Source organism: Myxine glutinosa, unplaced genomic scaffold, assembly GCF_964187855.1.
Source record: "Myxine glutinosa unplaced genomic scaffold, kmMyxGlut1.1 SCAFFOLD_2714, whole genome shotgun sequence".
In the NCBI taxonomy this organism is placed as follows: domain Eukaryota; kingdom Metazoa; phylum Chordata; class Myxini; order Myxiniformes; family Myxinidae; genus Myxine; species Myxine glutinosa.
In genome coordinates, this window is record NW_027618808.1 from 31757 (window position 1) to 54723 (window position 22967).

The 22967-nt window shown below is 42.6% G+C and overlaps 1 protein-coding gene across 3 annotated transcripts; it reads right to left on the minus strand.

The window, feature by feature from the left end:
- Positions 1 to 610: 610 nt before the first annotated feature.
- RAB43 (RAB43, member RAS oncogene family) lies at positions 611 to 22350 on the minus strand. Of its 3 annotated transcripts, none has more exons than XM_068100966.2 (4): positions 21644 to 22345; positions 16132 to 16315; positions 12501 to 12644; positions 611 to 775 (listed from the first exon to the last, which is right to left on the minus strand). In XM_068100966.2, the coding sequence occupies exons 1-4, from the start codon at positions 21821 to 21823 to the stop codon at positions 744 to 746; spliced, it is 540 nt and encodes a 179-aa protein (XP_067957067.1). In that variant the 5' UTR covers positions 21824 to 22345; the 3' UTR covers positions 611 to 743. The 3 variants fall into 3 exon arrangements, 2 of the variants coding, with proteins under 2 accessions (XP_067957067.1, XP_067957066.1); XR_013621697.1 differs by lacking the exon at positions 611 to 775 and adding an exon at positions 10316 to 11215 and having other exon boundaries at positions 12350 to 12644; positions 21644 to 22350; XM_068100965.2 differs by lacking the exon at positions 611 to 775 and having other exon boundaries at positions 12254 to 12644.
- Between the last annotated feature and the right edge of the window lie 617 nt (positions 22351 to 22967).

Sequence of the window (22967 nt, forward strand, 5' to 3'; positions counted from 1 at the left end):
GCTTCACGCGCGCGTGGAGTAATAAAAGTTATTATACTCTACTAACAGTGACAGCGCTCCCGAAGTAGTTTTATGAAAGAGGTTGTGCTTGGGGAGGGTGAGGGATTGCCATTGCTTTCCCAGCAGTTGGTCAGGGCAGGAATATGTAATTTGTAATTTGTTCAGGGTGCCGACAACGATGTTTTTTTTGTTTGTTTGTTTTATATACAAGGTCGAGGCTCGTGCAAGAGCTAACATTAATGACAAAAAAACAAACGGACACATGAGACGAAATGAAGGGAGCGGGAGACAAGATGGGGAGAGAAGGGGAAGCACACAAGAACAACATTTGAGAGCAGGGACATTGGGAGATCTATGGGAGGGTGAGGGCTTGGGGGGAGAAGGCATGGGAAGGGGGTGGGTGGTGGGAGAAGTAAAAAAAAAACATGGACACTGCTAGAACTTCCAGGAAAGAAGTCGGTATTTCAGAAAAGTGGATCTGGGGTGAATTAACGGGGGTAAAAAAGATCAAGGTTTTGGATGGGGGAAGATGAGATGGTGGTGTCTTTGCGAAATAATTGACCTAGTCTTTGCGAAATATACTGTGGGGTCTTTAACATCCAACAATGAGCAACATTGACAGATGGGTCCTCCAGCTTCACATCCTTCCATCCATTGGGTGGCACAGACTGCATCTCCCTGCTGGTGAAACACCAGGATGAGAGTTTATAGCTGGGTCGAGTTTCAAATCTACTCGGGACACCTCAAAAGCGCGTTCCAATACCACTTGGATATCCTGCAAACCGCATGTAAACAGGACTGGACGTCATCCAACTGAATCAAATCACTCAAAAAGTCTAGGTCAGCAGCAGGTTTCGGCTCGAAACTGAAGAATCTGAGAACCCACTATCTTTGGGCCTCGTCAAACACATGTTGATAGGAGGTGGAAATGCTATCAGGGACTTGGGAATATGTACACAAAGCTGGACCTCTCACCTAACTCTAAGCTATTGGCAAAATCATGTATAACGTTTTCCTGTTTTAGACAGAGGAACATGTGTTTTAGGCATACTGATATACAGACTTGGCATTTAATATGGAATATTTTTTTTGTGGGGGTGAACTTACTTTTCAAGTTGACTTAGAACCAAAAGTTATTTGGAATTATGTTGAAATTATTCTAGATTTTGTTAATGTGACCTTTAAAAGAAACAAAAACCACATGACATTTTGAAGCAAATAAATTGATCCCTGAAAGTGATGTAAACTGATATTGAACTCAATTCACGGACAGTACTGTGTTAAACTTCTGTACGTTTTCCAGAAGTATTTCTTTATTTTGCACATTAGCCAAATTTTTTTTTAACAAAAACAAAAGTTTAATTACAACGGATTACGGATAGTAAAATTACAGTTCAGTACGTCGTGTAACCCCCACGAGCATTCAGGAGAGCACGTACACGTTGAGGCATGCTGTTCACGAGATTTGCCAAGGTTTGGACAGGAATCGTTTGCCATGCAGTGACAATAGCCTGCTGCAATTCATGCACAGAGGTTGGCTGCTGGTCCAAGTGGTCGATTTGACGCGTTCATTCTGCCCACAAGTTCTCCATCGGATTCATATCCGGGGACATGACAGGCCACTCCATATGCTCTACACCACGGTCCGCAAGAAAGTGTTGGATCATGCGCGCACGATGAGGCCATGCATTGTCATCTTGGAAGACAAAGTTTCCTCAAAAGGCTACACGAGCAAATGGAAGCAATGTTTCTTCCAGAATGGCCCTGTACTTGAACTGGTTCAGGTTTCCATTCAGAACCGCCTAATTCCCCGCCTAATTCAGAACCGCCTAACCGCAGAATTCCCCCCTTCCCACGCCTCCTCCCCCCAAGCTCTCTCCCTCCCACACTTCTCCCTGCTCTCAAATGTTGTGTTTGTGTGCTTCCCCTTCACTCCCCATCTTGTCTTCCGCTCCCTCTTTTTATATATTTTGTTTGTCTGGTTGATTTGTTTGTGAAATAAATGTTAGCTCTTTCATGAGCCTCGATTCAGTATACAAAAAAAACAAAAAAAACAACCAGGTCAGTTTTGCCCCCTGCATGAAAAGCAGCCCAAACGGTCACCCCACCACCTCCAGCTTGGACTCTTGGCACTATACAATCTTCGTTGTAGGCTTCATGCACTTGGCTGCGCACTCGGACATGGCCATCTTGACGATAGACCAGAAATCAAGACTCGTCACTGAAGATCACATGATTCCAGTGTCCTGGCTGCCATTGGCGGTGCTCTCTGGCCCACTGCAATCGGCGCTGGCGGTGTTGTCTTGTCAGGCGTGGCTTTCTCAGGGGACGCCTGGCACGATAGCCTGCTTGAACCAGTCGTTGGTTGACTAGCCTTCTGGATACAGGCACATTTGTCAGTTGCTGCCACTCAGCCCTAAGCCGATTAGCTGACTTGGTACGGCCATTGCGGACTAACCGGTGCAGCTGGCAATCATCCCTCCTTGTGGTTCTGTGGGGACGTCCTGGCCTCGATATTGGAGGAGGGACACCCCTCTGAGCATTTCGTTTCGGGATCTTTGACACCTGACCTTGAATGATGCCATACTGCCGAGCAATAGCACACTGTTTCATGCCGGAATTTCGTAAGGCCACCACTCCATGACAAACAGCATTGTCGAGTTGACGGACCATCTCCAGAGGAAGCGGCAATAACTTTTGTAGACGTGCAGCAGTTGTTTTCCACTAATACAGAACACAACAACCCTTATATACCCGATTGTGAAGCCAATCGTCAAATGTACCTGTCCGTACATTTTGTCACGCCACCTGTGATATAATCCTGTTATTGACTTCTTGCTGCGACAGACAATCAGTGACATGGTTCTTTTAACAAATAAATCACCGAAGCGTAAAAGAAAATCTCACCAGATTGATATTCTGAGTTCAGAAAGGAAACCCAAGTCAAGAAAAAAAATATATTCCATATTAAATGCCAAGTCTGTATATCGTAAGTAAATAATGTCTGGCCGAATATTTACCTCTGCTGCCGAAGGTGGGATGGAGGCTATGCTTTCACACCTGTCTGTTACCTGCAAAGTCAAAGATTTTTTTTAAAGTAAAGTATATTGATTAAGAGGGTAAGAGGCGACTAAGGGTTGGTGTCAGGAAGGGCATCCGGCCATAAAAACGTTGCCTCAAACAGGGCCCTATGAGGTCATGGGGCCTGCAAGGCCAACCCCCACTCTAGCGGGGAAAAATGGCCTTAAAACGATCATTCATTCATTCATTTTTTCATATTGATTGGTTGGTCTTGTGCGTTATTCTGTCTGTCTCTGTCTGTCTGTCAGTCGTCCACAGGTCACAATTCGAAACCGATAATCATGAAACTTTACCAAGTTGTAGAAGCAGTCACAACTGAGAAGCCTATTTTGAGGTCAAAAGGTCAACTAAAGGACAAACTTCTAAAATCATCAATTTTCATTTAATTGACCCATGCTATGATTAAGATTGTCAATTTTAATCTTAATGAAATGGAAAATTTGATGTCTCCATGGCAACTATTTTGGGGGGGGGGGGGGGGGAGGAGGAGGGGACTCTGCACAATGTCTTTCTTGTTTGTCTGTTTGTGAACAGGATATCTAAAAAAGCTGTGGACGGATTCGGACGAAACTTGGTGGACAGGTTGGGTGTGTGACAAGGACGATTCGATTCGATTTTGGTGAAGATCCAGATCTGGATCCGAATACAAGAGTTTTAAAGTGATTCTTCACCATTGGGTGATAGTGCCAAAACGATAAATAACATGGTATTTCAAAAAGTTGTGGGTGCGTTATGACAAAACTTGGTAGATGAGTTGGGTAGGTGACAACAACAAGCCTCATTACCTTGAGGCTCTTCTGACCAGGTGTTGCTAAAAGTGTGCATCTCTTTGGCAGTTAATAGAGAATTCACGAGGCACATAATTATATGACAGTTTGGTAAAGCTGATTGTTCTGGCCTATCCATCGTCTCCAATCAAGTCTGATCCATCATCACTTCAGCTCCCAACTGACTGCTTCTGGAATTTATTCTACAATGGCCTCATTTCTCTTCACAAGTTAATTCATCCCATATTCAACTTTTTTTGTCCATCCTCTTGACCCTGGTGTGGTGAGGCGTGTGGTGAAGCCACCACAGGAAAACATCTCGGATTCTCCTCCTGGAAAGCGATCCCTTCCACTGGCAGCCTGCAGTCTCTCTGCACAGCTCAGAACCATTGCGTCTCCTACAAAGAACCAAGGACCAACATCATGCTCACCTGCTATCGAAATTCTCTAGCCTCCCACAAATCAAGGCTTTGATATGGAGCTCCATAGGGTATGCCCCCCAACTATGGGCTGGTGCACCTGCTTCCCACCTTCCTTCTCGAAACAGTTGAAAACAAAGCCTTCCGCACTCTTGGGAATCTCAAAAACAGGAGGTGGATTCCCAAGAATTGCCACTCTCCCACCAGTGGCAGTTTGGTGGTCTCTCTATTATAAACTGTACAAGCTCACATCTGGCCTTACTCCTCCTGCCCTTTCTAACCTCTGCCCTCCCCAGGTTGTACACATTCCTCGATTAAAACCTTACCTGCTCACCCTCCAAAAAGCCAGACTGGTTGCTCACCCGCATTCATTCATCCATCCCTAATTCTGCAAATCTAGAATTGGCTGTGTGCGTCGTCTTGCCCTTCTCGCTAGTCTTTCAAATGTGTTGGCCATCTCTAAATCATGCACATCCATGATCTCTTCCACACTTTGATTCTTTCCCTTTCTGGTCCTCTCTGGGCCATTGTTACTCGTTTTTGTGGAATTTATCCTTGTGTATGGCCATCACCTCCATCCTCCCAGCAATACCCATTGCCCTCTTATGTTTGAACCTGCTGCTCCATTTGTTGTTTACCTCCTCCATGAGCATAGACCCTTGCATAAAAAAATAATCTAATTCAGTGATTATTAACAGCGAAATATTACTGGGAGCACAGAATCAGAAAAGGATTATTACCCTCGCCAGAGGAGGGTATTGCATTTGAGTCCGTCTGTTTGTACACACAGAATAAATGTGATTTTCGCTGCAACCGTTGGTCCGGTTGACAGGAAATTTTCACCAAAGGTGCAACTCCACCTGTATAATTTTTTCATGATAATTATTACGTCATACGTCATACGTCACGTGGTTCTGCCGCCATCTTGGGGAAAAATCGAAAAACTTTGCACCTCTATATCTCGGAAAGTGCTGAAAAAAAAAAAAAAATGAGACATGGCTCATTGTAAAGAACTCTCCATGGGGAATAAAATATGTTAATGATGTCATAGGTACCTCCATTATGACGTCATAATTCGACAAGTACAAAAGTTCATCCAATCAAAATGAAATTTTTTGAGCGCCATGTTGGCAAACTGGTGGAGAAAAAAAAAATGACAATCGGTCACGTGGTTCGGCCGCCATCTTGGAAAAACCGAAAAACTTTGCACCTCCATATCTCGGAAAGCGCTGAATATAAAAAATTCAGACATGGCTCATTGTGAAGAACTCTCCATGGGGAATAAAATATGTTAATGATGGTCATAAGTGCCTCCATTGTGACGTCATAATGCGACAAGTACAAAACTTCATCCAATCAAGATGAAATTTATTGAGCATAATCTCGGAATAAATTAGTGGAGAAAAAATGATGTCATCGGTCACGTGGTTCGGCCGCCATATTTGTTTTAACACAAAAACCTTAAAAACCACTGAAAATACATCCTGGCAAGGGTTTGCAATCTCAGATTGCTCTTTTTAACTGCGACGAGCAGCTCAATGAGAGGACCGCGTTGTTGTACACCGCACCTTTCCTATGCCATCTCCAGGCACTGCATAGCGTCATTGCCGGGCACCGAAGGGGGCTCGGCAATGACGCATGCTGAAAGGGAGTACTCAGTTTTCACTCTGGTTGTTTGGTTGTTTTCTTGTTTGTCCGGACGATATCTCAGCCATCCTTTGAGCTAGGAAGCTGAAATTTCGGCACAATAGTGAGCAAGTACTTTGTCAAAAACGGTATTTTTTGTTTTTTGATTAATCAGTTAATTGATGAGTTATTTAATTATTAGCGATTAATTAAGTACTTATACATTTCCTTTCTCTTCTGGCCATTATCTCAGACACCTTTTGAGTTAGGAAGCTGATATTTGGACATGCCAATGACCAAGTGATTTGGCTGCAAAGGCTATTTTTTATTTATTGATTAATCGATTAATTATTTAATTATTCGATTAATGCCAAAAAAAAAAAAATTTTTAGTTACAGATTCTGATGAAATGGTGGTGGTTTATGTGTTATATTAGCGAATTGATTAATTATTTCATCTTTTTATGATTATTGTTTATTTATTTTCATTATTAATTATTTATTTATTTTCTTTCTCATCTGGCCAATATCACAGGCACCTTTTGAGCTGGGAAGCTAATGTTTGGACATGACAGTGACCAAGTGATGTGGCTACAAAGGATATTTTTTATTTATTGATTAATCACTTAATCGATTCATTATTTATTTATTCATTAATCAATTATTTAATTTTTTTATTAATGCCTTATTTAATTAAATTTCTAAAAGATACATCTTCGGATGAAGCACTAGTGGTTTAGTTATGCTATTAGCCAATTGATTAAGAAAATATTTTATGATAATCTTTTCTTGATTTTAATTATGCAATTAATCGATCAATTATTGCGCACCTCTCCCTCCAAATACAGTCTCTATGAGCTGCACGGCAGTATTGCCGGGCACCAGAGGCGCCCCGGCAATGCCGCGCTGGAGGATATTTAATTATTTGACATGGGGGCGGTGTACTTTGAATGTATCTGTACTTGTTGTTCTTGTTGTTGGGGTGCCTTTTTGAATAGCGCATGCGCATACACTCGGACGTGCGTTGGTATGAGGTAAGAACATCGCGGACTAAAATCGCGATTTGTTTGAAGAAACCAGAATAAATTTAGCAACAAAGACAACATGAATGTTTTCATATCAATCTCGTTTCACAGAACTTGACACAAATTCGGTGTAATTATTGAATAGCGCATGCGCATACATTCGGACATGCGTTAGTATGAGGTAAGAACATCGCGGACATAAATCGCGATTCGTTTTAAGAAACCAGAATAAATTTAGCTGAAAGACAAAAAGACGCTAGTGCATGCGTATAATTTAATGACTGGTTGAACTTGGTAGCGCATATTGCAATGGAAATCCTCATAATTCCACACGTTGCAGCTGGTGACCACACTGTGGTCATTTTTCTCTTGTTCTTGTTGTACACCGCTCCTTTCCAATGCCATCTCCAGGCATTGCAAAACGTCATTGCCAGGCATCGAAGGGGGCTCGGCAGTGACGCACGCTGAAAGGGAGTACTCAGTTTTCACTCTGGTTGTTTGTTTGTTTTCTTTCTTTTTTTCTTGTTTGTCCAGGTGATATCTCAGCCATCCTTTGAGCTCGGAGGCTGAAATTTCAGCACAACAATGAGCAAATCCTTTGTCAAAAACGGTAGTTTTTTGTTTTTTTGATTAATCAATTAATTGAGGAGTTATTTAATTACTAGCAATTAAGTACTTATTTAATTAATTACATTTACTTTCTCTTCTGGCCATTAACTCAGGCACCTTTTGAGTTAGGAAGCTGATATTTGGACATGCCAATGACCAGGTGATTTGGCTGCAAAGGCTATTTTTGTATTTATTAATTAATCAATTAATCGATTAATTAATTTGATTAATGACTTCTTTTTTTTTTTTTAAAGTTAGATTCTGATGAAATGGTGGTGGTTTGTGTTCTATGACCGAATTGATTAATAATTTAATTTTTTAACGATTATTTATTTTCATTATTAATCATTGATTTATTTTCTTTTATTTGTCCAATATCTCAGGCACCTTTTGAGCTAGGAAGCTAATATTTGGACATGACAGTGACCAAGTGATGTGGCTATCAAGGATATTTTTGATTTATTGATTAATCATTTAATTAATTATTTATTGATTAATCAATTAATTATTTAATTTTTTATTAATGACTTAGTTATGCTATTAGCCAATTGACTAAGAAAATATTTTGCGATAATCTTTTGTTGATTTTAATTATATAATTAATCGATCAATTATTGTACACCTCTCCCTCCCAATGCAGTCTCTATAAGCTGCACTGCGGTATTGCCGGGCGCCACAGGCGCCCCGGCAATGCCGCGCATCGTAGGCACCCTGGCAATGCCGTGCTGTAGGATATTTAATTATTTGGCATGGGGGCGGTGTACTTTGAATGTATCTGCACTTGTTTGAGACTGCATTGTACAAAAATTAAAGCAACTATTATAAATTGGAGAGGACATGATGTTTTTGAAGAAACGCCAAGGAACATGTTCGGTTCATGGAGAAACATGGACTCAGTAAGCACATGGACATCACCGGCCAACCTGGGCCAGAAGGGCAAAGGAACCACCTTTGGAGGCCATTTTTCCCTGCAGAGCGGGGGTTGCCCTTTTTTGGGCACCGTGGTCCCCTCTTTGAAGCAATGTTTTATGGCCGGATGCCCTTCCTGCCACCAACCCTGTTTGTCGCCTCTTACAACAAACACGGAATTACCAGTGAACTGGTCCTCAATTTGCCGACCTTATAAGGATGACAGGCTGAGTCAAACCCCCTGGTGTTAATTCAGCGATCGACCAGGATTCGAACCCAGGATCGTAGGATCCAAAGCTCGCACCCTAACCGCTAAGCAGAAGGGCAAAGCACATCTGATATCACTATTCAAGGGAGGGGTTGGCAGGATGGCCGTGGGGTACGCAGACACACCTCTAGGCTGTCTAGCCTGGGTTTGAATCTTGGCCCAGCTATAAACTGTCATCATGGTGTATCACAGGCAGGGTGATTCATCAAGGTGTGTGCTGTCCTTCCCTCTGATGGACGTTAATTGGGGCATCCCGTCTGTCGGCATGACTTGGTATACGTTAAATATCTCACGGTATCTTTCTTGAAGAGTAGGTGAGCTGTCGCTGGCAAAATGGCCAAATTCCATTCCTGCCCTGGCATGGTACATGATGATGATTCGAGGGAGTGAGTAGGTAAATAGGATGTGAATATCGTCTGCTCGATGCTCGCATGTGAATTAGCCTCACTATGCCAACATTGACAAATAATGGAAATGAGGATCCATTAAAGGGGATTCAGCTAGATTAGTGAAACAAAAAGGGAGGAAGAGGTTATTTTAGGAATTACTTGTGAATTATGAATATTTTATGATCAACTATTTCGTTTGGTCATGTGTGCCCTCTCCTAATCTCAACAGGCCACGAGTGACTGTTGCTGCATGTACAAAGCGCATTATCCATACCATTGTCACGTGTCCATAAGAGAACCATATACTGTATCTTCTTCATAATCAACATATGGAATATCCGTACAGGAATTCAAAATCGAGCTCATTCCAAGCAAAGAAAGCAAAACAGTAATGCATACCTCTCCAACCTGTGACTTGGCTGTACGTACCCTATATAATGGCATAGGTTTTGGGACATTGATTTTAGACTGTTTACGAACTTACGATAGAGACATGGGAGGGCATGGAGAGCTGGGTGACGGTGCTCTAGGAGTCTCGAGGCTTTAAGAGAATCAAGAGTAGCAGTTTTGAATGAAAAAAATACATTTGTTACTTTTCATGTCACGACAGACCTCCAGAGATCACAACCATGGTCTACAAGAGTGCAAAGTTCAAATGCTTTATGTATCACTAGCAGAAGTACCCGGCCTTGTCGGGCGGGGGAGGGGAGGGGGACGGGGAAGGGGAGGGGAGGGGAACGGGGGGGGGGAGCGAGCCCCTTGGCAAAGCGAGCGATTTTTTTTTTCATAGCGTTCATAACGATTTTTTTTTTCATAGCGTCATAGCGTCATCACGTGATCGCTCTGAGCGAATCAGCGCCCACCTGCTCTGATTCCGTCGATTCCGCGCGCTGAGGTAAATATGAATAAAAAATATGGATCGTCAAATATTTTGAGTTCGGCCATGTTCGTCCCAGGCTCAATGGCCATGTCTATGTCAAATATCAAGCACGTAAGCCTCTCCGTTTAGGAGTCTATCGGTAACATTACACACACACACACACACACACACACACACACACACACACACACACACACACACACACACACACACACACACACACACACACACACACACACACACACACACACACACACACACACACACACACACACACACACACACACACACACACACACACACACACACACACACTGTTTTATATATATATAGATTCCTAAAATTGTATTCTTATATTATTAGGTTTATTTTTATTTTGGCAAAACAAGACGTTCGTTTTAACATACATGTTGTTTGACAATGTAGCAGAAAAAGAACAACAAATTAAAGCATTTTACTGTATTATTGGAATCTCTCATGATGAGGCTGAAGCACAATGTCTGTTGATTTCGCATCGCAGGCAGGTTGGTCGTCTCCGTTTTCCACCGACTATTCTCCAACATTGCTCCCTCTGTCCTCCGACCCTCCCTATCTATTCCAGGATGCACAAGTCCATCCAGTAACCCCCCTCCTGGTTAAACTTCCACAATCCAGGAACACCGAAATCTCTTTTATTCTTCGCTGTTCCAATCTATGGAAGAACCTTCCAGATGCTTCCCTCCAGCGATTCAAGCACCACTATCTATCTCGTCATCCCTAATTTTGATCCCATTAACCTTATGACCCCAGTTAACCTTTCTGAACCCAACCATGTTGGTTGCTAGTTTCAGTGTTTCTTCCGTTTCATCTTCTCCTGTTCCTTCATTCCCTTGAAGTTTGTCCCACTGTCAATTCTACCTTCCTCTTCCATGATCCTCGATCCCATAAAGAAAACAAAAAGGTATTGGCAACAATTCTGTCCCACAGCTGGAGCTGTAAACTTTGGTAGTTATTCACCCGTTAGCAGAACTACGACAAGAGCAAAGATTCATTAGGTACCGAACAGTACGGTACATGACGTACCTAATGTACCATAACGCACCTCCTGCTCTCTGCCGCTATTGCATTAATTATGGGCTACATCGCCCACAAAATATCGACCTCGGTCTCGTACTTGCTTTATAAACCGATGCCATGAAAAATATTTCATCGGTTTATTCAATAATACATTACCTCTTCCGGTCTTGCATACTTACCTAATTCACTCAGTAGTGGGGCGGCTTAGCCCAAATATTCAAAAGAATTGTGCATTTTGTGAAACAAGCACCAAATTTGGCACAAATGTACATTAATATGTTGCGAACATTTTCAGATATTGGGCCACTTGAAATTCCGTAATTTTTTTTTTCAATTTTTTTCAAATTTCGTAATTTCAAATTTTTCGGGTGACACCGTCACAATTTCGGACTTCGAGGCCGGCCGATAGGCAAAGTGTGACCGGAAGGGACGAGGTTCTCCTGACCACGTGGCCCTCGATCCGGGAAGCGAGAGGCGTTCCATTAGTGGACGCGCCCCTCACGCCCGACTTTTGGGCGGCCCCGGCAGGCCGTTTGTTTTGACGTTCCGTGACGGGCCCCGCACCCCCACCTCCGGGCCAACCGGAAGCTTGTGCTGAGTACATCATACCTGAACAACTCAGTGAGGCAGAACACAGCAGTGCACACCAGGGTGACCCCTTCAGTGCATAAACCAATTAACCTGTCCACTGCAGGGCATATAGAAATGAAGTTATTTTCTGCATATAATAATAATATAAGTTCAGTTCTATATAACAATTTCTGTTATCACCACTACCACTACAACTACCACTACTACAAGCTTTGTCTGGAATTTTGTGGACTAACAGACAAACAGACATACAGACAAGCTGGGATCAAAACATTACCTCCTTCCACCATTGAGTGTAGAGGTAAACATCATGGAAATTATATCATGCCCTAGATTTAATTCATGCTTACCCGTGTATTTGCTTCACTGGTTCACAAGGTCTTTTGCATACATGTAATTCAGACTCTCGTCTTCATTGCTGACCACACAATGTTCGCAACATATTAATGTACATTTGTGCCAAATTTGGTGCTTGTATCAAAAAATGCACAATTCTTTTGAATATTTGGGCTAAGCCGCCCCACTATATCGGCCGGCCTCGAAGACCGAAATTGTGACGGTGTCACCCGAAAAATTTGAAATTACGAAATTTGAAAAAATTTGAAAAAAAAAATTACGGAATTTCAAGTGGCCCAATATCTGAAAATGTTCGCAACATATTAATGTACATTTGTGCCAAATTTGGTGCTTGTATCACAAAATGCACAACAGGTTTGCTATGCTGCTACACTACAGGTGTGCACAATCTTAGCAACCTGTTTAACACCGACACCTTCCATCTCAGCAACTGCATGCTCTCTTGTCCTTTCCACCCAACCTGGTTTCTGCCTCCCCCATCTCAGCTCCAAGATAAGGCACTTGGTGTTTCTGCACCAACTCACTTGCGAGCCTGATGAAGAGGGCTTCTACATTGAGCGCATCTCGTGCAGACGTTTCCATATAACCCAGGAGGTTGTGCTTGTGGGCAAAGGCTGCGGCCTCCTCGGGCCGCACCTCACGCTGCACCCCATTATCGGCTTTAGTGCCTGCCAACACAGAAGAACAACTTTGATATCCACAGGGACAGTGTCAATGATAAAATGCACAAACATTAGGTGGAGAATTGTGTAAAAAAAAAAAAAAAAAAAAGTCCAGAAATGAGCAAAGAAAATATTTTATCGGTCAAAATATTACAAACTAAAGCAATGCGACTGTCAATATGCCTCCGTGTAGTCCCTGCCCCGTGGCAACGGGTAGATGCCCTCGTTCACTGTCCGAAAAATAAACAAGTTCGATTTAAATTCCTTCAGCTGTTCTCAAGTATCACATTTTCACCAGACATGACTGGGTTTTATATCGATCGGTGAAGCGATTTCAGAGAAGGGATTAAAAAAAAAAAATCGGCTTTCAAGCTAATATGGCTGCCAAACCACGTGGCATATGACATCAAAAATGTACACTCTGCACATGTATGGGTAGGGGATCACGTTTGTGAAGTTTTGTGTTGATCGGATAAGGTTCGTTTTTCTATCCAAGATGGCTGCCAAACCACATGACCTACGACAATTTACAAACCATATGCAGCAGTTGTGTTAGACGATATTTGCAAAATTTCACATTGATAAGGTAAGCGGCTTCTGAGATATAATTATTTAATATATTCCTTCAATGCAATATGGCTGCCACACCATGTGACTGCTGACGTTTTTGTGATAAACTTTTAATCACCATACCTAGTCAATGACACGTAAAGTTTCGAGTCCATCTCTTCGGTGGTTTGGGAGAAGATGTTTTCAAAAGTTTAGGTTAAATCCAATATGGCTGCCAAACCATGTGACCTATAGGCAACCACCTTCAGAGGCCATTTTCCCCCACAGAGCGGGGGTTGGCCTTTTTCGGGCACCGTGGACCCCTTTTTGAAGCAATGTTTTATGGCCGGATGCCCTTCCTGCCACCAACCCTGTTAGTCGCCTCTTGCGACACACAGGGAATTACCAGTGAACTGGTACTCGATTTGCCGACCTCGGAAGGATGACAGGCTGAGTCAACCCCCCTGGTGTTAATTTAGCGATCGACCGGGATTCGAACCCAGGATCCTAGGATCCCAAGCCGGCACCCTAACCGCTAAGCCAACACCGGGCTGCATGTGACCTATGATGTCATAAATTTAATAGTTCAATGCAAATACGTCATAGATCATGTGCATGCAACTTCAGATTTTTAGCATAAGGCATTCAATTCGATTAAAACATTTTTGGTTGGTGCACCACTTCACCGATGATGTCATCATTATCATGCTTTTGTTCCCCATTGGGAGTACTTGACAATGTGCCAAGTTTCAAATTTTTCCCTTGAGCGGTTTCCAGGACATATTTAATTATTTGTGTTTAATCCATGATGACTGCCATACCATGTGACCTATGATGTCACAATTATCATAAAAACATTCTACATGGGCGTCACTCCTACCCTGAAAGTTTCATCTTAATCGGACAAGTGATTGCTGAGAAAAACGAGGTTTAGCCCGAACGGACAACCCAAAAACATGATGCCTCCAGCCACCTTCAGGGGCGGAGGCATAAAAAATATTTAAGTATCTTTTTTTTGTGGTCCATGGTTAAATGAAACATGTTGACAAGTGACCAGATAAAGCCATGTCGGTCAAAGTTGGGGTCAGCTACCCACACCCTACGAGCCTATTTATCTGGCACGCAGCGTGATTGTGTCAAACCAATTTCATCTGGCATCCAGGAATTGGTCCGTTTGGCCCGTGGTTCGAATCTGTTTTGCTGTTGTCATACCTCCGTAGGTACAATAGCTCACCTGTGAAGAAAAAAAAAATACTAGATAGGGACACGAAGAATGCCACAAATATGCAGGGGTAGCACATACCATGCTTGCTCAAGTTTCCTATGAATCATCGCTTGTGGAGCCTACTTCTTCTTCTTCTTCTTCTTTCATATGCAGCATGAGGCTGTGAGGCAGCAACATTGGCTGAGGGCACAGCTGTGCCGCTGATGCAATGTCCTCTGTAGGTTGGGGCAGGAGTTTGGAATTTGGCCATGGTGCCGGAGATAGCTCGCCTACTCTTCACGAAGGACACCATGAGATCTTTCAAGTCCACCAAAAAATGCCGGCAAATGGGACGTCCGGTTTAACGTCCGTCCGATGGACGGCACACACATTGATGAGTCACCCTGCCTGTGAAACACCGGGATGAGAGTTTTTAGCTCACCTGGAACGAGGTTCAGGAGAGTTTATGCGATGGTGCGTCGTCCATCCGTCTGTCCGTCCGATAACACTTAAAGTGGATCCAGGTTTGACCCCCCCAAAATAGATGTTTGCTATCATGTCAGAAACTACACACTATTTCGATGAAACTTCACCACAACCTTCACCACCCGTGATGTACCAAAGTTGGTTCCTGGTATATAAAAAACCGTGTCTGAGGTGGTCTATGGGGGGGGGGCTTGCCCCCCCCCCCAAAAATAGGTATTTGCTTTTTTTTCTCAGAACCTACACACACTATTTCGATGAAACTTCACCACAACCTTCATCACCCGTACAAGTTTGTTCACGGCATTAAAAAAAATCTGCCCCTGTGGTGGTCTATGGGGGAGGTTGCCCCCCAAAATAGACGTTTGCTTTCTTCTCTGAAACTACACACACTATTTCGATGAAACTTTACCACAACCTTCACCACCCGTGATGTACCGAAGTTTGTTCACGGCATTGGAAAAATGGGGGCCTGAGGAGGTACACGGGGTGGGAGGGGGGAGAGGGGGTTGCCCCCCAAAATAGGTATTTTTTTTGTTTGTTTGTTTAAAGTCTTATGATTATGTTAGTATGATTCTACATGATGCCCTGTCTTCTAGCAACCATTGAAATTGGTTTAAAATACCTTTAGTCGGTGCAGTATACTGTTTATTCCACCAGGTGAGCGCCAGGGGTATTTCCCCGATGTTTAATTGTCGGGATTTCAACCCAGGCTCGGCAGCTTTGAGGATCCCAGTGGAGTGGAGCATCGACTCGTCAGGCAGCAACATTGGAACGTGTTTAGACATTTAATATTGTTTTTCCTATGTACCTTGTCTGCACTCTCCCAAAATAAGGAAACAAGTGTATTTATTTATTTTCCGGTTTTTGCGCACAAACATGCGCACCTTATTTGCAAGGACGTGTCGGTTCATACGGAATTCATTTTTTTAAGAGTCAAGACAATCTCCCGCTGGAATGTGCGAATAACTTTTCTGTTACTTTAAGAATACAGACCCCAAGGTCACGGCTCAGCTTGCCTGCCATCTTTGTGCGAGGGGTTACTGAAAAGCAAACCGGCTACGCCGGCTTCAATGACACGACTACTGGTGCCTACACTTTTCAAATCGTCCAAAGTGCAATCAAAGACCTTGGTCTTTGTTAAACCAAACAAGCCAAGTAGGCGGTGAAGGTAAATTTCTCTGATGAAACAGGAGTTATGGCGACCATCTTGGAGTAGCTTAAATTGAGGTGAGAGACGAGTGAGATTCAACGTACCGACTAGGAAGATGATAATGGAGTCGCAGGCGTACTTCCTTACATCCTGCAGCCAAGATGTCACAGAAGTGAAGGAGGACCGCCTGGTGATATCAAAGCTGATGATGGCGGCATGAGCGCTGCGGTAATAGCTTTGCGTGATGGTGCGGAAACGCTCCTGTCCAGCCGTGTCCCAGATTCGCAACTGGAAATGAAGAGCAAAATGATAAATAAATAATCAACAAGCATAATGGTCATCAGAAAAAAACAACTAGAACGGCACTCAGTAGAGACCATACCTCCACCTGGTTGGCCTCAATGGTGAAGTGAAGATGCTGAAGAATCATTCACTCAATGGTGAAGAATCACTTTTTAAAATTCTACTAGCTGGATCTGGATCCAGATCTTCACCAAAATTGAATCGATTCTTCCTCGTCTCACACACAACCTGTCCAACAAGTTTCGTCCAAATCCATCCATAACTTTTTGAGATATCCTGCGATGTATAGTTTTTGGCCCCATCTCCCAATGGTGAAGAATCACCTAAAAAAATAATTAATTATCATATCAGAATCCATATTCAGATCTTCACCAAAATCTAATCGAATCGAATCGTCCTCGTCACATACGCTACATCTCTGCCAAATTTCATCCGAATCCGTCCATAACTTTTTGAGATATCCTGCTATGTATAGTTTTTGGCCCTGTCTCCCAATGGTGAAGAATCACCTAAAAAAAATAATTAATTCTCATATCCGAATCCATATTCAGATCATCACCAAAATCGAATCGAATCGTCCTCGTCACATACGCGACATCTCTGCCAAATTTCATCCGAATCCGTCCACAACTTTTTGAGATATTTTGTTCACAATCGGACAGACAGACTGACAAACAGACAGACAGGGGTGAAAACATAACCTCCATCCACCTTTGGTGGGTTAGGTAACAAATGAATTAATGTTTGGTATAAAATGATGAAAAGAATGAATTACAGGTTAATTAAATAATATATCAATCAGTAACTGGATTCGCCAAAACATGTTTCTTGGTTTTTATTATCTTGCCAAAACGAAGTTTTTGCAAGATGTATTAGTCAGCTTGTATGTTTGTTTGTTTTTTTTTTTTTTTTTTTTTGTTTGTGGTTAATCATTTTTTTTTCACGTTTAGATCACTCTGTAGACCACAGTTATTATTGGAAACTCCTGTAACTTCGCATATCAGAGTCCTATAGAGATACCCTTCAGCACACAAAATTTTGAAGGTCAAGGTCAAAGGTCAAGGTCACTTTGCGGTCAATCATGGAGGTCAACGAAACCCTTATTTTTTGAGTAACTTTGATCGGATCGTCTCCAAACTTCATGGGAATCTAGTATATGGTCCGGCGCTCAGCTGATTAGTTTTTGGTGGCGATCGGCCTTGACCTTCATGGTTAGCGCTGGAGGTCGAAAATTATTGACCCCAAGGTCAAATTTTGAAATCGTAGGTACCATATCGAGTAATACCTCATATGAATGCCCTTGATGAGTGCTTCCCAGATCTGTAAACAGTTTGACGCTATGACGTCATTTGATGACGTCATGACGAAAAAACGGAATTTTCATGAAAAAATTATTTCCTCAGTTCTCATCAAAATCTTTCAATATTTCATGTGTGTTGGTCATGAAGACATACTATTCACCATACGAAATTATTAAGGTCAAGGTCAAAGGTCAAGGTCACTTTGCGGTCAATCATGGAGGTCAACGAAACCCTTATTTTTTGAGTAACTTTGATCTTATGATCTCCAAACTTGGTGGGTATATAGGGTGTGGTATGGCGCTCAGCTGATTAGTTTTTGGTGTCGATCGGCCTTGACCTTCAAGGTCATTTTGAAGGTCATTCAATTTTGACCAAAAGGTAAAATAGACAGATGCAGGGGCAAGATACGGTTCACCCTGTGGGTGACATATGTTTATTTTTGTGTTGATAAATAAACTAGAGCGTTCAAAGAACACCTTACCACATGCAGACTTGAGAAACAAGGACATGGGCGGGGTTTGAGAGCAGAAAATTTGATTGGTCGAGATAATGCGAAATGCGGTAACATTTTGTCCAAGTATGGCTAAACTAAAGGGTTTTGAAAGTGTCAAAAAGGCGATTTATGTTCTACAGTGTTAAAGTGTATAATGAAATTTAAATAAACTAAAGGATGTTGAAATTTATTTTCGGAAATTTACCGCCATTGATGAGGCGTCTTTTACACCACCTTATTTAACAGGGTACATTAATTACTTGTGCCTGTTGTTTGTGCCCTTTATAATATAAATAAAAACAGTACGTTTCCTGTTTGGAATTATTTTAAATTTTGGTCGATGATTAGGACAGTAAAATATATAATCTCACTCCTCCATGCGCATGCGTGATCGTGCCGCAGTCAGAGCCAAAGTACCGCTAAACTACGGGTTCACTAGCCCGTCCCCTGAGCAGCACGAGACGGGGTCTTGCAATCACTTGTGTGTGTGTCTGTCCGGGCCGCAACCCTTTTTTTTAACCATTTGAGTTTTGTCATCAAATTTTCAACAAATCCTTATTATGATAATACGGCGAAGTCAAATTAATAATTTAGTCAAAAGGTCAGCTTCACATAAAATCATCAATTTTCATCCAATTGACCTGAAATTAAAAAAATTTGCATATTGGGTCAAATAATTGGTTCACCAATCAAAAGGTAGGAGCCAATTGTTTGTTTTTTTAGATCAAAAGCTCTAACGTCAAAGTTGCATAAAATCATCAACTTTCATCCAATTGACCTGGAATTTTAAGAATTTGCAGATTGGGTCACAGAATTGGTTCACCAATCAAAAGGTAGGAGCAGATTATTTTTTGTTTTAGATCAAAAGGTCAAACGTCAAAGTTGCATAAAATCAATTTTCATCCAATTGACCTGGAATTTTAAGAATTTGCATATTGAGTCACAGAATTGGTTCACCAATCAAAAGGTAGGAGCAGATTCTTTTTTGTTTTAGATCAAAAGGTCAAACGTCAAAGTTGCATAAAATCATCAATTTTCATCCAATTGACCTGGAATTTTAAGAATTTGCATATTGGGTCAAATAATTGGTTCACCAATCAAAAGGTAGGAGCCAATTGTTTGTTTTTTAGATCAAAAGCTCTAACGTCAAAGTTGCATAAAATCATCAACTTTCATCCAATTGACCTGGAATTTTAAGAATTTGCATATTGAGTCACAGAAGTGGTTCACCAATCAAAAGGTAGGAGCAGATTCTTTTTTGTTTTAGATCAAAAGGTCAAACGTCAAAGTTGCATAAAATCATCAACTTTCATCCAATTGACCTGGAATTTTAAGAATTTGCATATTGAGTCACAGAATTGGTTCACCAATCAAAAGGTAGGAGCCAATTGTTTGTTTTTTTAGATCAAAAGGTCAAACGTCAAAGTTGCATAAAATCATCAACTTTCATCCAATTGACCTGGAATTTTAAGAATTTGCATATTGAGTCACAGAATTGGTTCACCAATCAAAAGGTAGGAGCAGATTCTTTTTTGTTTTAGATCAAAAGGTCAAACGTCAAAGTTGCATAAAATCATCAATTTTCATCCAATTGACCTGGAATTTTAAGAATTTGCATATCGAGTCACAGAATTGGTTCACTAAACAAAAGCTCTCAGCTGATTTTTTTTTTTTTAGATCTAAAGCTCAAAGGTTAAGGCTGTATAAAATCATAAATTTTCATTTTGCATTTTATTACCTTCGCAAAAGCGGAAGGTTATGTTTTGATCGCTGTGTATTTATTTGTATGTCTGTGTGTGTGTGTGTATGTTATTCGCATAACTCAAAAAGTATTCAACCGAATTGCATGAAATTTGGTGGGATGATTGGTTATTATACGGGACACATTTGATTAGATTTTGGGAGCAATCGGGTCAAAGGTCAAGGTCAAGGTCACGAAAAGGTCAAAATCGTATTTTTGTTGTTCTGTTCCCTACACTCCCATGCCAAGTACAGAACAGTAGCTGCGGCGAAGGTATGCGCTCTACCGAGTGCCCGTTCTAGTTAAAACTGTTTTTGTTATTTTGAGCACGGAAGAAGAAGACGACGTCTGAATACAAACGGACACTCACGGGCTTTGCATTTTCTGATTTGTGTTCAAAATATAACATTCAATTTAAATTCTTTCCTCGATCATAAACTGACGTTTGTAGACTTAGGGAAAAAAAACATGGCCGACAGACAAATAAAGTGACCCAATGGCTTAACCTCACTTTTCCCTTCGTGCACATGGGGTAATTTTTGTGGTGACAAGTTAATAACTCTTAAGCTATAATGCTGCATCGATGGAAGTTTGAAATGTGACGTCAACATTTCAAAATAGTTTGACCTGATCCTTAAACAAATGCATCCTGATAATGAAACCATGTTGCTGTAGGTGCTCCATGCTCCGAGCCTTCAACGTGTCAATGTGAGTCGGATGTTTTTTTTAATGAATGTTCAGATGATGTTCACTTTACAGTGTTGAGATGACTGTTCTTTATGCTTTTATTTATTTTGCTCTGTTTATGATAAATTTTAAGTTATGGAGAAAAATTGCTCCAACCCGAAACAATCCCAAAGAGTATTTACATGAGATTGCAGTAACTACCTCAGTATTGGTCTTGCACCCTCTGCCCTCTCTTGGCTCTATCCACCCCCTACCCACCCTCACCCCCCTCGCACCCCCTAGAGGTTTATGCAGGGCACACACTGTCTCTCAGAAACCATCTTCGTGTTAAATTCCCAAAATCCAGGCTCACTGCTCACCTCCACTCAGGTGTTCCTCATTTTCACACCTGCGGAATCTACCTCCCCATTCTGTTACATCGCATTCTTCCCTCCAGGGCATCAAGACAGCTGCTCACCTTCACTCAGGTGTTCCTCTTTTGTTCCCACCTGTCTCAGAAACCCTCTTCATGTTAAATTCCCAAAATCCAGGCTCACTGCTCACCTCCACTCAGGTGTTCCTCGTTTTTCACACCTGCGGAATCTACCTCCCCATTCTGTTACATCGCATTCTTCCCTCCAGGGCATCAAGACAGCTGCTCACCTCCACTCAGGTGTTCCTCTTTTTTTCCCCCACCCGTGGAACCAACCACCCCAGTGTGCTCCGTCCCATTCTTCCCTCCAGGCATCAACACAGCTGTTCACCTCCACCTCAGCTAATCCCCCATCCATATTCATGATCTCTTCCACCCCAAATTCCCAAGCACTCTTTTTCCCAGGTTATGGTGATTTCCCCCCCCCCCCCCCCCGCCCCTCTACCCCTTTGGTGTTTACCCTTTCCATTTTGCTCTCGCTCTTCCACGAGCCTCGACCATGTATACAAACTGTGATATTGCACATTTCAACATGGCCAATCATAGCAGGTTACACGAGTCGATGGTTTTTGGGGAATCTGGTTTATACAGAAACTCGTTACTACAACTACAACTACCCAGCACTGCCCACGTCTCCAAGCTCGATGAGTCAAAGGTGACAGGTAACTGTAATACGCACCCTGGCCTTCTTTCCCAGCACCTGGACGGTCTTCATACAAAAGTCAACACCGATGGTACTTCCATGGTCCTCGGCGAACGTCCCGACGTGGAACCTCTGGGCGAGAGCGGTCTTACCCACCCCGGAGTCTCCGACCAGGACGACCTTAAAGGACACGTCGAGGTCTATTGGCGCCGCCATGGTGGGGGCAACGACCGCGTTTTCCCGCGTTTCTTGTAACGTCCGACTGTTGTCGTCTACTCATTCCGGTCTCTCACTTGGGGTCTGATGTGCACTAGGCAAAGGGTTGAGGGTAACCCCGAGGACAAAGACGATTGAGCGTGAGGATCAGGTACATGACCGATGTTCATCCGTGGATCTTCTCCAGATCTTGAAGAACCCTTCCACCGTCCTTTATCTTGAGCCAGTACGAATGTCTCAACACCTCGACGATCAGATCGTTCGGAATGAAATAAGGAACGAATCTGTTGAAATTTCAATATGAGACTGAGAACAACATGAAAAGCGACGAGGCAACAAAGAGCTTAAACTAAACTTGCACTGCAATGAAGTACAGTGCCGCTCTCGGGATGTAGAGACGAGGTGACATGTTGAAAAATTAACTTTCGAATGAATAAGGTCACCGTGTGGACCGCGGAGCGAAGAAATCCCTGAAGAGACCAATGAGTGTGGCGAAGAGCGGAGCCCCACGTCGAGCACCGGTCCGTGAAAGGAAGCGCAGCCACGCCCACCTCGTGCCACGAAGGCGTCTTCGCATAAATTATGTAAATGAGCCGAGCGACGTCCTCGGGAACGCGACGACGTCATCGCCTGTTCCAAAGGCGGCACGCACGATGCATATTGAAAAGCCCTCACTAAGCTCGGCGTTTTCACGTCTTCCTTTCGTAACAATACAAAACTGTATTTATTTTTATTTACTATCAACGTTTAAAGTCTCATGATGTTTGTTGCTATCATTGTTAATATCTAAAATAACTTATTCGTGATTATATACTTTTACATGTTTATTTATTTCTGCTGCCAGTCATATCCTCACTGCAATTCACGCACCGCGGTGTTTGTTTGTTGCGCTACTCCTCCTACAGTTCTGGCCTGATTACATCCAGACTTGTTACATGGGATCAGCATGATCTCAATTTTGGATAGGAGTGTTTTTATATTGCCGATGGTCTTGGGGGGAGAGCAGGGGAGGGGGGAAGAACAGGGGAAGGGGAGGGGTGGGGGGGAGAGCAGGGGAGGGGTGGGGGGAGAGCAGGGAGGGGTGGGGGGAGAGCAGGGAGAGCAGGGGAGGGGAGGGGTGGGGGGAGAGCAGGGGAGGGGAGGG

Bases quoted from the DNA above. Each gene is read 5' to 3' on its own strand.
- RAB43 (XM_068100965.2), bottom strand. From the start codon at position 21,823: ATGGCGGCGCCAATAGACCTCGACGTGTCCTTTAAGGTCGTCCTGGTC. The intron at 16,316-21,643 runs GTGCGTATTACA...CTTCATTTCCAG, and splicing joins TGCTGGGAAAGAAGGCCAGG to TTGCGAATCTGGGACACGGC. The intron at 12,645-16,131 runs GTACGTTGAATC...CTGTGTTGGCAG, and splicing joins CATTATCATCTTCCTAGTCG to GCACTAAAGCCGATAATGGG.